Raw genomic sequence first — 15000 nt, 5'->3', positions numbered from 1 at the left:
CTCAGCAACACTATCACCGCCATGCTAGACGATATAACAGACAAGCTCTCCTTGCTCAACGCAGGAGTCAATGCTACTCTGAACGCCGTTGTGTCACTAGACACCAACTCAGAAGAATCCAGAAGGGAAAATGATTACAAGAGCATTTGTGAGGAGTTGGTGGACGACGCAGATCAGCTCATCATACACACAGAGGAATTTCGCGACATCATGGACTACTATGTGAGTAAATTGCGAGGTCAAGCCATAGCAGAGGTATTTATTTGATATAAGTTATCATTTCCATTTGAATTCTTTTTTTTGTCTTAGGTTCGCAAAAAACTTTCCAGAAACAGTTATTATTATTATAACAGTAATTCCCAGCCAGGGTTCTCTTTGGATCCTCTTCGTATAAATAATTAAAAATCTTAAACAAGAAAAACTCTTTAAATAACCTGGAACGCCCATTAATATTTCATTTTATACATTCAGTCTTCGATCGAGGATAACGAACTGCCTCGCGACTGCTCCGACCACCACTGGTACCACCCCGAGGCCCGGAGCGGCGTCTACACCATCTACCCCACCAGGAACGCCCAGGTATGGCACCTCACGTTGGTCGCCGGGAGCCCTTCCGGATGCGATGAGTGTTGGTTGTTTTGCCATATGTTTAAGGGAGATCATGCCAAACTGATGTTGATAATTTTTTTTTTTTTCGACATTCATCTGATTGTGTAGTCACACACACACACACATATATATGTGTATGTATGTATGTGTGTGTGCGGGTGTGCAACTGTGCATGTGTGCACGTATTCTCTCCTCCCCCCCCCCCCCTCGCTTCTCCCAGACGCCCGTGCGAGTGTGGTGCGACATGGACGAGAGCGGCGACGGCAGCGACGGCGGCTGGACCGTCCTCCTCCGGCGACAGAACACCTCCTGGGGCCTCGTGAACTTCAACCGGTGAGTGGCCCGGATGTAGTAAGGTCAGCAATGCCCTGGGGACTAATTAGTGGCCAGGTGACCGGGCCGAGTATTGGGGTCAGTGTTGCCTTTCTTGGGGCCAGCGTTGCTTTTCCTGGGGCCAGTGTTGCCTTCCCTGGGGTCAGTGTTGCCTTTACTGGGGTCAGTGTTGCCTTTCCTGGGGTCAATGTTGCCTTTACTGGGGTCAGTGTTGCCTTTCCTGGGGTCAAGATTGTATTTACCCTCTCCAGAAGGGTTCAGCAGCTCAGTGACCCGAGAGCAGCGGGGATAGTGTTATGCTGACGACTGTTCGGTGCCACTACCCAGGTGATCATTTCTCTCTTTATATAGGCCTCTGGAGTGTCCATAAGTGACCAGGTAAGCAAGTGGCCCGGTTTTAAGTGGCGTCATTATTTACTTTGCGGCTCCTTGTTTTAGTCAAGAGGTAACTTCAGCAGGCAAGTTGGGAGACTGTTAACCTGACTACCCTTTGCTCCGGGGAAAAGATCTCTGGGTAAGAAGAGTGGCCTTGGTAATGAGTTACTATCCATTTGCCAACTTCAAACGATTAGTGTGTATTGTTTAGTGGTGTAGGAATTCAGAGTGTAAACGTGGTAGAACACGTATTTGAATCATCACTGTGCACTGGTCATGCACCATCTATGACATCTTGAAGAATTTTACTTGTGCTCATTTCTACCTGTTAAAACAGGTTTGCATTTTACCATACAATCAGTTTACCCTGACCTTTGCACCCGCTCATATCCCGTTAAATAATATCGAAATAGCCTTTAATTTTGCTCCATATATCCAGATATTCATATACTCATCTGTATATTTATTTATCTAGCCATTATTTTTTTTTAATTTATTTACTGTCATTTTGATTTGACTAACTGATTATCCTTCTCCCTCCGTCGGCCGCCAGAAGCTGGGCGGAGTACGCGAGCGGCTTCGGCAGAGCGGGCGAGGGCGAGTGGTGGCTCGGCCTCCGCTGGCTGCACGCCCTCACGTACGCGCAGCCCTACCAGGTGCGCTTCCTCATGCGGGACATGAGGCGGAGGAGGTTCAAGGCGGAGTACCTTACCTTCAGGTTCGGTGGCTTTCAGTATCTCGCTGTTCCTTCCTTCGGTTTGAATATTGCGAGTGTGGGAGGGAGGGTTCTAGGTACTAATGATACAAACTAAAATCGTTTGTTTCGTCTCCTCAAGCAGTAACGCTTTTCCCCCTTGCAGAGTGGAGGACGAGGCCGACAATTTCCGGCTGGTGGTTGACGGGTTTTCGGGCAACGTGAGTGACGCTTTCAAGGCGAAGCACGCCGGGCTCCCGTTCAGTACACCAGATCGCGACAACGATAACTGCAACACGTGCAGCTGCGCCGTCAATAACCAGGGCGGCTGGTGGTACAACGTGTGCCACTGGACGACCCTCACGGCACCCTTCCCGACGTCGAACGACCACTCGCAGCGGGCCATGAAGTGGCTGAGCGGCTCCTGGCTGGTCCTGAACGACGTTACCATGAAGATCCGGCCGACTAGTTACGCCAAAGCATTCTCGTCGTCGCCCAACAACTAGGTTCCTCTCTCCGTATCCTTCTCTTGAGAGTTTCCTTAGCCTGTCTGTGTGCGAGTGAGAATGTGAGCAAGCATATTCGTATAAATATGTGTGTATATATAGTTCACAACGTGCCCTGCGAGACACGGTCATGCACCTTTTGTACTTCTCTGTAAAATTGTTTGTCGTCCATTGGATGTACTAAAATTATCAAATCAAATCAAATCAGTTACATCTAGACACTACATTTAAAACGATTTATACAAAATAAACATGAAACCGATTTAAATTTTATTTGACTGCATCACGCACTCCTCACACAACAGATTTTGACCGTTTTACCTGTCGCGTCATGTGCATGGGGCCAGGTAGCATTATGAGCCTCCTAAACTAATCACACATAAAACACACTGAAAGGAACTTGTCAGAGCTCCTTGAAGTATTACAACCCACCGCCTGCAAAGATATAGGTATAAGTTTCAGATGGATAGAGAGATAAATAGACGTGAGAATGCAGAGAGTAGAGACATACAGGGGAAGACAGAAAAAAAAAAAAAAAAAATGAGCGAGAGAAAGGGAGATTTAGAGAGACAGATAAAGAGGAAGATGCGAGTTATGGGGAAGGGCAACAGAGGCAGATGGAGATCTATGTTTTGTACACATCTGCGGCTTCACACACACAAACTCTCTCTCTCTCTCTAACTCTCAATTAAACAAACACACACACACACACACACACACACACACACACACACACATATATATATATATGTATATATATACACATGCATATAAACATATATACATATACATATGTATACATACATACATATATATGATGTATTTATGTGTATATGTATATATATGTATATGTATACATATATAACATATATATATATGTATATATATATACATATATATAAATATGTAGTACATATGTATAAATACATATATATAATATATATATATATATATATATATATATATATATATATATATACATATATATATATATATATATATATATGTATATATATATTTATACACACACATGTATATATACATATATATATATATATATATATATATATATATATATATATGCATATATACATATATATATATATATATATACATATATATATATATATATATATATATATATATATATATATATATATATACATACATACATACATACATACTCACACACACATACCTATATTGATATATATGTGTGTATAGATATATATATATATATATATATATGTATATATATGTATATATATGTATATAAATGTATATATATATATATATATATATATATATATATATATATATATATAAATGTTTGTATGTATGTATGCATGTATGTATTTAAGTATATGCAGGTTGACAATCCCATGTCTGAACATCTAAAACTGAATATTTTTGGTGTGGAGTTTGGCACACAGAAAGTCACAAGAACATTATGTATATTGTAGTTTATCATATGATGCTTTTCAATTTTGGTCTGACATAAAACAAAATCACTATCTATTGTCTTAATTATAACTCTACTTCATTTATTAGTATATTAATCTGTAAGTAAACCGTAATACTGTGAGTAATCACACATTGTTGCTGCAATATTATTTGAATTTCTGAAAAACCCAAAAATTGGAAAAATGAAACATAACTGGCACTGTGCTCTCTCTCTCTCTCTCTCTCTCTCTCTCTATATATATATATATATATATATATAGATAGATAGACAGATATATAGGTATATATAGATATACAGATATAGAGCTTACACCATGGTTTTTATGATGATAACATAATTCCAGTGCACTGTTTCTTTCTGGAATATTCAAAAGTCATTTAGAATGTGCAACATGGATTATATGAATCTTAAATGACAGATGTATACCTTAATTTAATATGCTCTACCAAGCAAAGGTATTTGTGTATGGTCTGTAACCAATGTAAACTTGAGTGTGATAATGATCCTTGGAAGATATGAACATCCTTTAACAAATACTTATGTCATCTTATCTTTCATTTGCTCTTCAAAGAGAATTCTGTTTTTTTTTTTACAAAATGTAAACTCTGAATGCACCCATCCTTTGTCTTGCAGAAAATAGCACCTGCAAAACTGCTTGCTTATAACCTACATCAGATTTGTGGCAGGCAACAGAGGACAAGGGGGCACAACCGACTTGAAATTTTATAAACCAAATTATTTTCATTACTTCAACATATTGTCACAATATCTAATATGGAATCAGTCACTCTGGTATAGAATTAAACATCTTTAAACATTGGGGAGGTTGTTCCGGGTTGCCTGTGATACCTCACCTTGCTCAGGGATAATGCCAACATAGTGACCTATTTACTGTCAAGGGGGATAAAAGCTCTTCTTTCCCTTTCCAAATGTTATGATAAATAAAGATTAAAGTGTATGTAAACCCTAAAATATACTTCTGAAAAACCTTAAGGTCCATATATTAGTCATCAAATATATAAGAGCTGAAGCAAGACATAGATTGTTAATTACTGTATAAAATAGATTTATCGAGTTTAAAGCTGTGGATACAAATTATTCTAATTTTAACTACAGCTACCTGCCTATAATGAGCTTGTCTATGTATTGTTTATCTAACTATTATCTTTTCAAGAAACAGAAAATCAAACATTATTGCAAAATAAATTAAATATTTTCTAACAATTGACTGATTTGGCCAATAAATATCTTTTATAAACAAGATTTGAAGCAGCACTGTTAACATTGATAAATATGTTCTTCAAAAGGTAGATGCTGATAGGAATAAAGAAAAGTATATACAGTAAACTGGCTGAAGGTTTTATTTGTCCCATAGCAATTATGATCATTGCATATATTGTGTATGATTGCCTAACTTTAAGCCATTTCTAAAAACAAAAGGACATATAAAAATCTCTCTGTAACAATATGAAAAAATCTCGGTATAACAAAGTAACAATACATGGTATTTGTGTGTACTCTGATATGTACTCTTAAGAATCAGGAAAAAAACAATATTCCTTTGCTTAATCTACTATTCTCAGTAAAATTAAATCACATAGGAAACAGCTCATTCATTAAATTTCTAACAAAAGAAAGAAAAACTTGCTTATAATACTTGCAATTAACACAGCTTTCACTATTCAGCATATTTTCAACAAAAAACACAAATGCCACATTCATCATTCTTAGATGGAATATCATCAAGTACATAACCTGATAATGCTAATAAAAACACATGAACAGTATCATGTACTAAATATCTTTTTAAAAAATGATAAAGAATAGGCTGCAAACATTCATAAAAGCAAGTAGAAACTTAATACTTATCCAAAAACATATTCACATGTGTGTGTGTGTGAATGTGTGTGTGTGTGTGTTTGATTATGTGTGCATGAGTATGCATATCTGTGTGCTTGTGTGTGGATATGCACACTTCACAAAAATAAATGCACTACTACATAAGCAAACTATGAAATGTACACAAGTTCTCACCATAAAGGAGGAGTATGAGCTGCTCTAAAATACATAATGCACAATGATTTCACAGTCCTCAGCTTCAGTATAGACGTTATTAGCTCACTGAATACCCAAACAATTCATGGAAGACATGTTAACAAGTTGATATATCTTCACAGATAGAACTGCACCTAGATGTAAAAACATGTACAGCAGTTTTCAAAGTGATATATATAATTTTTCAAAGTCAATACTTTTTACTGATGCCCCCGCAAAGAGGGAATTTTGCCCTAAACAGGAACAAACTCGGGCAGAGGTGCAGATGGTCCATCATTTCTGCTAGTATGAACATGCACTTGGCTTTTAGAGCATGCAATCTTTGAAACAATGCAACTGCTATACAATCCCCACCAAGTGAGCAATCCAAAGTATATAGAGGCTGCCTATTATACATAATAAAAGTGCAGGACAAAAAATGAAAGTAAAATAGATTTACTAATATACCAAAAGAACTATCAGTACTTTGATGCTTGAAGTGAGATTGTACAGACCAATCTATATCCACAACAACTCTATATGGTGGTAACATAAGTATTGTGAATAGAGGGGCAACAGTAAAATCCATTGGTCTTGGTACTTGGCAGTTCATGAAAATAGTCCCATTGGTTGTAGCAACATCCTTTGGTATGTATATATATTCATAGGAGACCTTTTTTAAGCATCAAATTACCAGATGCGTTTGTAATCTCTGATTTTATATACATACATACACATATATTTTATATATATATATATATATATATAGATAGATATACAACTATATATATATATATATAGATAGATAGATATATAACTATATATATATATATATATATATATATATATATATATATATATACACACACATATGTATGCATATATGTATATGTAAATATATCTTTGTATAAGAATGTGTATATCTAAAAGTATATGTGTATGTATACATACATACATACATACATACATATACATATATATATATATATATATATATATATATATATATATATATATGCACATATCATATGTATTTATGCATATATGTATGTATGTATATATCTATGTATGTATTTATGTGTGTGTGTATATATATATATGTGTGTGTGTGTGTGTGAAAGTTTATAATGTACAATATCTACTAATATGTTAAAAAAAAGAGCAGCAACTGAATACTATGCCTACTGCCTGGTATTTTTGTAATCCTGTTAATTATGGTAACAGGTAAGCCACCTAAATATTGTCTCTGTTGCAGCAATGGACGGATCTGTTGTTTCCTGCTGCTAAACAGGATGAGTTTAATCACACACATATACAGTATGGATATCATATCATATCACATCATATATGTGTGTGTGTGTGTGTGTGTGTGTGTGTGTGTGTGTGTGTGTGTGTGTGTGTGTGTGTGTGTGTGTGTGTGTGTGTAAATATGAAGCATTCTGAACAAACATGATACTGAAGAAAAAAGAGAAAGAGAAAGTGAAAGAAAGAAAGAAAAAGAGAAAAAGGAAAAAAAAAAAAAAAAAAAAAAAAAAAAAGCAAGAAAATGATAGCTAATCACTGATATCACCCAAAGTTCCAGACTGCATATTGTTATAAAAGAAGAACAGATTTTTTTTTTTTGTTTTTGAGTATTGAAACTTTATCCATCAAGTCATGAAACTTCACTCTCCATAGGGTAACAAACGCTCTCTTTGCTCATATATCTTAGTTGCTTTTCCCTTCTAACTCAGTAATTATTACTCCCAAAGTGGATTGGTTTCTGTTATTGTAAACACACATAACCTTTGTATCCAAAATATATTTTCTGATACAATATAAAAAAACATATACAATAACAAAAAAGAAAAAAAAAGAAGAAACCTTTCTTTCAATACACAAGATAACAACCACATTCCCACTGATAATGAAGGGGGACATACTCATTTTTCAGCCGTGCCTTTGAGGTGAGGCTTAATGAGTTGGAAGAAGAAGCTATTAACCGGTGCATAGAAACGTTCTCCGTTAACCTTTGAAAAGCCAGCTGCCTCGATAACTGGAAGCATGTCACGATTCAGACAGCAGCCATCAAATAAAAATGGCCAGAGCCCAATCCTTGTCAGGAGGTCCTGGATCTTCTGTCTTGTACTGTGATTTTCAGTGTCAAATTCCCTGATGTGCTCCAAGAAGTAGAACTTGCCACCCTGAAATAAAATAGACATAGAAATGGCTGGAGATATGTAAGTAGCAACTCAATTCAGAGTTCTTAAATTCCTGGGCAAATCTTTGATTCCTCTGTCTGGTCGTTGGTTTTAACTCATAAGTGTTCACTTGAGTTTTGTTTTGTGTATCTTTTACACAAAGGAGGGAGAGAGGGAGGAAGGGAGGGAGAGAGGGAAAGTGAATGAAAGAGAGAGAAAGAAAGAGAGAAAGAGAGAAAGAGAGAAAGAGAGAGAGAGAGAGAGAGAAAAAAAAATTCTCTAGCTGATATATTCATATAAAGAAGAGAACAAGGCACTGAATCTATGGCAATATGTGATCATAACCTATGATCAGAGTGCAAAGGTCATACAAACCTCACCTTACAAGTGTACAAAAGATGAACTTTATGACAAGTGAAGCAAATTATCTGACACCATTTTGATAATCAACCTTATTCTACTGTAGCCTTAAATTTGATGTACCAGAGGCCATACAAGTTGTGTATCCTCCCTGCATATAGATTTAATTCCAATTTTGGTTTATAAGATCTTGTCAGTCTCATTCTTTCTTTTCCTTTTCCCTAAATAGTTTATCCTTAATGTAAGTCTTTAAGAAGTATATATGTTTAGTTAACCAAAACAAATATAGCTCAATACCACTCCTCCTAATTGGAAACTATGGTATTTCTTAATCCGCTGATGTCAGGATGGCAAAAACACACGTGATGTCCAATTGGCTTTTATTTTGCCAATTTTACTTAAACACAGATGCTCCACGAGACACTAATCAACAAGGAGTCAATTACCAGTGCAATCTATTCTCACCTGTTTACCCTATTCCTAGATTTTTTAAAAGACTTTTATCTTTTATTTCTTATTGCTATTTGTATTAATGATATTATCATAATCTCAGTGTCAATAAAGATAATAACAGAAACTATAACAATAGTATTAGAGAAAAATAAAAAACTTCAAGGAATGGGGATTCCAGGTGAGACCAGGTAGCCCTCCTAACTGACTCCTTTATAACCAAGTGCTTGTGGAGCCATCTATTTATAAACAGCAGTGCAATTGCCTGGTGCCAGTGGATTAAAAACACTAAACACAATACCTTGTTATCAAAGGAGAATGAGAAGAACAAAATTAAATGCCTGTGGATCAGATTTTCAAAAAGAATGATTTTCTATTATTTAATTGCTATACAGGTTTTGAGAGAGCACTCTGAAATTCAGAAACAGAATTTTGAGGTCCCTTTCACAGATCTCTTTAAAAAACTGAGCAGCAAAGCAACTCTGTTGTAAACAGTTCACTGAGACCAGTCTTTGTATCTTATGATAATCTGTGCATAATTTACATACTAGGGAAACATGAAACAAAATCTTATGCATAACAATAAGCTTACCGGAACAAGAACACGCAAAATCTCCTTCATGATTTCTTCGGTGCCAGTCACACTACAGAGTACTAGGGTCATGACCACAACATCAATGCTGTTGTCTGGTACCATGTCCATTTTCTCTCCTAAGAAAAAAAGAAAAGAAATGAAAAAAAAAAAAAAAATCAATCACTTCTATAATAATAATTAATTTGCATAATTTAGTGTTCTTTGTTTAGTTCCAAGCTTGATCCCACTCTATAACTGAATTTTATGTTATTTCTGTATCAGTTTTAAGGATTGCCTGTTCTATACTTTAAATATATAACACAGGATTATACCATGAGGAATACATAATGAAAACACAACCAAAGTAAGTGTTCATGACAATTCATTACTATTTTATATGTTAGACAGTGAGGTATTTATGATACTTATGCAAGATATCAGCAATGAAACCTGGAATATAATGCAATATTTCCACCTTCTAAAAATATATATTCATTTAACCCAATAATGCCAGGTAAATGTGAAAATGGCATTCAGTCACCAAGGAGTCAATTAATAATCTACATGACTTCACCTGATATTCCTCTCCCTTGAGTTTTTTTTAATTTATTTTTTTTCTTATGAAGCTATTATTATCAATGCTGTGCTTATTATCATCACTGGTATTATAATCACTACAGTCTCATTAACAATAGAAATAGAAACTAAAATAAAATATTTCCAAAACTCAAGGAAATGGGTAAACAGGTGAGACAGATCAGGCTATTGACTCATTAGTAATTAAACACTTGTGGAACCAGTTATGTGTAAAACCAATTAATAAACTAAACTCACTGTGGGCATGACTTGTCTGTATGCCATCCCCTGCAGCATTGGGTGAAATCAAAATAGTAGTAATCAAACAAAAATCAGTCAGTCAGTCAGTACCTGTAGTTACCAATATTTCTTCAGCCTGAATATGGGGAAACTTCTTTCGATTGTCATTATAGTAGCTCTTGAAGTGAGGGTTAGGGTCCACAACCACCAGTCTGCTTCCATCCGGGTAATGGGAAAAGTTGACACCTGGAGGACAGTGATTTTACTATTAGAGCCTCATGGTATGATCTTCTTTAATACAAAGGAAGAGCTGGAAACGAGGAGAGCGTAAGAAGAAAAAGATGTGGAATGGGTTGATATTATGGAAGATAAAGAACACACACACACACACACACACACACACACACACACACACACACACACACACACACACACACACACACACACACACACACACACACACACACACACACACAGATATATATATATATATATATATATATATATATATATATATATATATATATATATATATATATAAACAGTTATGAACATAATGTCATGCATATTTGTCAGTGTGTTCACTTGGCATTGAAAAAATGCACAAAATATTTCCAGTGTGGAAGTGAACTGTATTTTTTTTGTCTTTAATTTACCTTCTAATTTTCAATGTAAAAACTACATCCTATACCCTCTCTGGGTTGGGGTTGGGAAAGAACTTAAGAGCTTAGACTGGCTTTTATAACATTTTCAAAATGAACCTATTATAAACTTGTAAGCTTATGCCAACTTGCCACTAAATGTGAAATCATTAAGTCAAATCTTAACCGGTCATGCCGAGTATCTCTTCTAGAACTACAATTTAGCTTACTATTTTGCACATGCTGTGGGAAATGACAACAATAATACTGTAATAAAAGTAGTACTAATTATAAAAATGATAATAATGAAAATCTGAAAAAACAACAAGTGAAGTAAAGACAAGAGAGAGGAAAGAAGTGGAAAATGAAGACTGCCCTAGCTTTAGAGCTGATCTTCACAGATCAACCAATTAATTTATATAGGCCAAATGATGTAGTTCACTATATTACATATGCCCAATGATTGTTTTCAAGATGTTGGCTTAGAGAAACAGCTGTTGAAAAGAAAGTAATTAGAGAAATCTTAGATACCTTCATTATATCATGGACAATGTTCAGACAATGAACTATGTAAAGACTTTGATATATAAACTTTGACCAAAAACAGAATACTTGTTACATTGCACAACACAAAACATATCAGCAGGCAAGATCGTGTGAACTATCTGACTGACCCGTTCCGACTCCAATTTCTAAAATCCGAATGGAATTTTGCTTTCGCAGCTCAGGATCTTGGGAGACGATATCCTTCATGCTTGCAAAGAGATCCTTCTTCATTTCCTCGATCTTGGCATCTTTCTCCTTGGTAAACATGTGCATAAAGTAGGCAAACCATCTGAAAAAAAAAAAAAAAAGCTTCTTCAATATACTGAAATAATTCATAAATCACAAATAGTCACACTTATTAGAAGGGTGTAGTTTGAACTTAACATCTCAATACCAACAAAATCAGAAATGGATTAATGTGCCTATGTGAAAATCTGGCTCAAACTACTTTTAAATAGTATTCTTAACCCAATGCCGATGGGCATGGCATGAACTAACATGTACAATATATGCCATGCCCACTGTGAGTTTACTTTATTAATTGTTTTTACACATCTACACTTGTACTAAGTTACCAATGAGCCAATTATGAGTACTGCCCGTCTCGCCCATTTACCCTTTTCATTGATTTATGACAAAATTGAAGGTAACTTATTTTGTTGTTACTAATGTTTATAACATTATAGTAACTTCTATAATAAAAATAGCACAGTTGATATTCATAGCAATAGTAAACAATATGTTTTTCCCACCAATTCAAGGAATGGTCAAATAAGGTAAGATCACAAGGTCCAATAACTGATTCCTTTGTGGCTAAGCACTAGCAGAGCCGTCTATGTGCAGACACATTTCACAAAAATATAAAAAATGAACACACCATTTTTTCCATTTTTTATTCATTTCCCCCCCGGCAGCCTGTGGTTAAACTATCATTCAACATAAAATATTATCTAAAATGCATGAGATATAACATGTAACAGTTTAACTGAAAATGATGGAAATTGTGCATCATGTATAGAAATATGACTGGTTACTAGAATGCTCATATGTAGCTGGTACTACTGGGGATTACAATACAGGAATATGGGGAAGTGGTTCTTAAATGATGGGGCCAAAGCAAGCATTTAGTTGGCCAAGACAAGGTATCATAACTTGTCTACTTCCAAATAATGCAGAGCATCAATCAAACAATATCTGTATCATTGTTTTTGACATAATATGCATAACAAGTTCAAGTGTGTTGTGAGGCTTGTGTAGAACAGTAGTCCCTCTTGATTTATGATGTTAATTCCATTAGTAATGAAAGTCTACCAAAATATAAGATAAAGGTGACTGGCAAGCTAGAAATAAAAGAATGTTTTACTTCCATGTCTGCATTTTATTTCTCAACATTAATTATAGTGACATTTGGTAGCCTTGATCTAATAATAACAGTATAATTGTAAAAGGATAATGATTAACCCAATGTAGCCAGGAAAATGATGGGCTCATTTTCTATTTATTTATTATAATTTTTTTTTTTTTTTGTGAAATATCTCTGCAAAGTCTTTTTACTAATGCTATCAATATTGATAGTGTTATTTTTATTATAGACATTATAATTACTTTAATGTTATAAACATTAGTAACAGCAAAATAAGATATCTTAAAATATTTTCAAAAATTAAGGAAAAGGGTAAACAGGTGAGATAATTAGTACTTGTAACTGGCTCATTGGTGACTTAGTACAAGTGGACCAATCATGTGTAAAAACAATTAATAAAGTAAACTCAAAGTGGGCATAGCATGTACGTAAATGCCATGCCATCGGTTTTCGGATTGATAATGGTGATAATAATAATAATAACAATAATAATAATCACAATAAATATAATAATAATAATTATCATTAATGCTATATTTTGTTTTCTAAGTCCTTCTTAACAAGGAGTTAAACCCCTCCACTAAGTATGCATTCTTGCACATACATGTACACATACGTTATTGTAGCTAACATGTGTGTGTGTGTGTGTGTGTGTGTGTGTGTGTGTGTGTGTGTGTGTGTGTGTGTGTGTGTGTGTGTGTGTGTGTGTGTGTGTGTGTATGTGTGTGTGTGTATGTGTGTGTGTGTGTGTGTGTGTGTGTGTGTGTGTGTGTGTGTGTGTGTGTGTGTGTGTGTGTGTGTGTGTGTGTGTGTGTGTGTGTGTGTGTTTGTACGGTTGGTGAAGTACAAAATTAGGATAAAAATATATGAGATGGGTAGGACAAGATGTATACAATTTTCATGATCAGTTAATTAGGCAGCACAAGAATCTATGCCAATTGCAGTATTTTCCAGTTAAACCTGAACGACTACAAATTCTTGACTTTATAAGACAAAGGCATTATTTGAAGCATGAGAAACTGGCGGCGACAGATCATGACCACTTAATTGATTACAAGATTATGAAGAATAATCTAAAACTAAGTTATGAACATTTAGAATAGTCTAAATGCACAAAATAATGCACAAACCCCCTTGTCCTAACCCAATATCCAACCTAACCTAACACCATGGTATATATTTCCTAGTGGACCTCTGTGGTAGTATATGCCCTTAGCCAGGGGCATGGTAATATATGTGTCTAGAATTCATCCTCACAATGTAAACAAGATGAGCAACTTGGCCAAAATTGGGGGGTCTTCTCTTTTCTTTTATGTATAGCATCCTTGGGAAGCATTTGCACACATATTGCCATAAAAGAACTTTGTCTTGGTTTGTATTGTTCTATCATTTCATGTAGGTTTTATTACCCAACTCAGCCACTACCTTATACTACATATTGTCAATTTTTTTTCTTATATAATACTACTGATCATCCAATTTTATTTTTCAAATACAAAATAGTAATTCTGAGAAGTTATATATAACTGGAGATAAATACATGATCAAAACAGAAAAATAGAGTTTGCAGAGCTTATATTTTCCTATTACTGAGTGTCACTGGCAGCTGTTTGTGTCAGTTCTGAATAATTTCTTATTCCACTATCGGTTTCAACAGCTCCAAACAAGGAACGTTTTATCCTGCCTGCTGATGCTTGGCTTTCCCTGGCATCAGTATCAGGTAACCTCCTGAATGATTCTTTGTCTACAAAAGGTAGTCTTCCCTTGTGGACTATGCCAGGCTTTGCCATACCACCTTACACAGCACACAGCCTAGTAAATGCTCAGAACACAACAGCATGATGTCAGAGAAACAAAAAACCTTATTTGTATGAAGTATAATTTGCAAATAGCATTGCAAAGTCAAACTACCTATCAGATTTTGCAAGTATTTGATTGCAAGCTGTCCTGTGCTGCTGTGGCTTCCTCTCTGTGGTCTCATAAAGGGAATTAGCTTCCACCATTTATATTTCGGCAAGACAGGCATTGTCAGCCTCTCTGGTTATTTATTGTCA

At 35.2% G+C, this 15000-nt stretch overlaps 2 protein-coding genes across 2 annotated transcripts in view; one reads left to right on the top strand and one right to left on the bottom strand.

Annotated features, from left to right (window-relative positions):
- The window catches only part of LOC125031462 (angiopoietin-1-like), a 3474-nt gene extending 689 nt beyond the window's left edge, over positions 1-2785 (top strand). Inside the window, exons 1-5 of the mRNA XM_047622239.1 lie at positions 1-222; positions 472-579; positions 830-942; positions 1871-2035; positions 2178-2785. The exon at positions 1-222 is cut by the window's left edge and continues 689 nt beyond it. Coding sequence (XP_047478195.1) covers positions 1-222; positions 472-579; positions 830-942; positions 1871-2035; positions 2178-2517 — 948 coding nt within the window. The 3' untranslated portion in view covers positions 2518-2785. The remainder of the gene's footprint in view (positions 223-471; positions 580-829; positions 943-1870; positions 2036-2177) is intronic.
- Positions 2786-7364: 4579 nt separating this feature from the next.
- The window catches only part of LOC125035857 (putative methyltransferase-like protein 7A), an 8102-nt gene continuing 466 nt past the window's right edge, over positions 7365-15000 (bottom strand). The window contains exons 2-5 of the mRNA XM_047628162.1: positions 11712-11872; positions 10508-10642; positions 9599-9717; positions 7365-8199 (exon numbers count right to left, since the gene is read on the bottom strand). Of these exons, the coding sequence (XP_047484118.1) occupies positions 7939-8199; positions 9599-9717; positions 10508-10642; positions 11712-11872 (676 nt within the window). The 3' untranslated portion in view covers positions 7365-7938. The remainder of the gene's footprint in view (positions 8200-9598; positions 9718-10507; positions 10643-11711; positions 11873-15000) is intronic.

This window comes from Penaeus chinensis, chromosome 2 (assembly GCF_019202785.1).
Source record: "Penaeus chinensis breed Huanghai No. 1 chromosome 2, ASM1920278v2, whole genome shotgun sequence".
Taxonomy (NCBI): domain Eukaryota; kingdom Metazoa; phylum Arthropoda; class Malacostraca; order Decapoda; family Penaeidae; genus Penaeus; species Penaeus chinensis.
The sequence above is the reverse complement of the archived record's forward strand: the minus strand, read 5'-3'. Positions and strand labels throughout refer to the sequence as shown.